At 34.1% G+C, this 1,643-nt stretch overlaps 1 protein-coding gene across 1 annotated transcript in view; it reads left to right on the forward strand.

Moving 5' to 3' along the window:
• Window positions 1–282: 282 nt before the first annotated feature.
• The window catches only part of LOC107577577 (sodium- and chloride-dependent GABA transporter 2-like), a gene marked incomplete at its 5' end in the record, with an annotated part of 7,858 nt that continues 6,497 nt past the window's right edge, over window positions 283–1,643 (forward strand). The window contains 3 exons of the mRNA XM_016263636.1: window positions 283–395; window positions 1,309–1,446; window positions 1,536–1,638. Of these exons, the coding sequence (XP_016119122.1) occupies window positions 283–395; window positions 1,309–1,446; window positions 1,536–1,638 (354 nt within the window). The remainder of the gene's footprint in view (window positions 396–1,308; window positions 1,447–1,535; window positions 1,639–1,643) is intronic.

Consider the following 1,643-nt stretch of genomic DNA (forward strand, 5'->3'; position numbering starts at 1 on the left):
TCCCAGTGCACACATTTGTCTGGGGTCAAGTTTGTTTGTAAATGACCCTTTTATTTCTTTTAATATGTCAAGGTCTGTTTAGTCAGTTTTTTTCTCTAAATAGCAGCGGGTTCATTTTTCAGACAGTGCACTTGTTTTTTTGGGCTCCATATGATGCATATTTACCTTCAACCAAACACATAACATATTAAAGAGAATCTGTAAAAAATGATGGCACACATTTTCTAGTTTCTTCACATTTTCTAATGCTGCTATTGTGTTTTACTGCATGGTCTCTTTCAGGTCCTGGTTTGGCGTTCATTGCCTATCCGCGGGCAGTGTCCATGATGCCCATCTCTCCGCTCTGGGCCTGTTTCTTTTTCATCATGATTGTACTGCTGGGGTTGGACAGTCAGGTATGAGTCTTCACTGTTTCTTGCGCTTCATAGTTCATTTACAGGGCCCTATGATTTCCATGATATTTTTTTTACTGTATAACACTGAATGTCACAGAATTGGGCAAAGACATTATGAGAAATATATTCTCAATGTACTAATGGTAATAATAAAGAACTATTAAGCAAAATCACATTTATTCTTCACTGTTTTAATTTCAACAATAAACCTCAGGTTTGCAGCACTCTGTTTTGCAAAAATAAAAGGTATTATTATATATAAATGTATATTTAATTACATTTAAAAAAAATTAATTGGTGATATGTTATGCCTTCATTTCATTACAAATATAATAATTTACAAGTTTATTTGATAACAAGTTTTTATTAAATCATAAATCCAGAAAAATTAAAACAGACAACACTTTAGTGTTATATTAGTGTTAACGTATTCAATTGATTAGACGTGCTTTTTGATTACTAAAATTTTGTTAAACCATTAAAACAGAATGAGAAAAACTTAAAATGGAAATCACAGAATTAGGGAAAAAATAAAACTGAATTTGGGGGGAAAACAGATTTAATAGGGCTCTAAAAATTTAATAAATTGTTGTTAAAATTGTACAGGTTTTATGACTTAAATGAGACATGCTTTTTTATTGCTAAAATGACATTTAACATTTAAAACGAAATCCTAAACAATTAAAATGCAAGAAAGAAAGAAAAAAACTGAACAAATTAAAATGCAATTTTGGGACAAAATAAAACGGAATACATAGGGCCCTACATTTCAACATTTTATTCTGTGCATAATCCTGAATCATGATTTGAAAATGTTTGCATACATTGTAATATTAAGCCCCAAACTGACAAATAATTACTCAAGTGGCTAGTAAAAAATCCACAGAAACACAGATTTGTTCATCTGCTCTAGTTCGTGTGTGTGGAGAGTCTGGTCACGGCTATGGTGGACATGTACCCGACTTTCTTCCGGCAGAAGAACCGCAGAGAGCTGCTCATCCTCGTCGTGGCCATCGTGTCCTTCCTCGTGGGTCTCATTATGCTCACAGAGGTACTGGACCAACTCATCTGACTCTGATCATTTTATCAATTGATTTATATAATTGGCAGATTTATAAATTGTCTCTGTCTGTCTGTCAGGGTGGAATGTATGTCTTCCAGCTGTTTGATTACTACGCAGCCAGTGGGATGTGTTTGCTATTCGTAGCTGTTTTTGAGACCGTCTGCATCGCTTGGATATACGGTGAG

This window comes from Sinocyclocheilus grahami, unplaced genomic scaffold, assembly GCF_001515645.1.
Source record: "Sinocyclocheilus grahami isolate Dianchi unplaced genomic scaffold, SAMN03320097.WGS_v1.1 scaffold6416.1, whole genome shotgun sequence".
Lineage (NCBI taxonomy): Eukaryota > Metazoa > Chordata > Actinopteri > Cypriniformes > Cyprinidae > Sinocyclocheilus > Sinocyclocheilus grahami.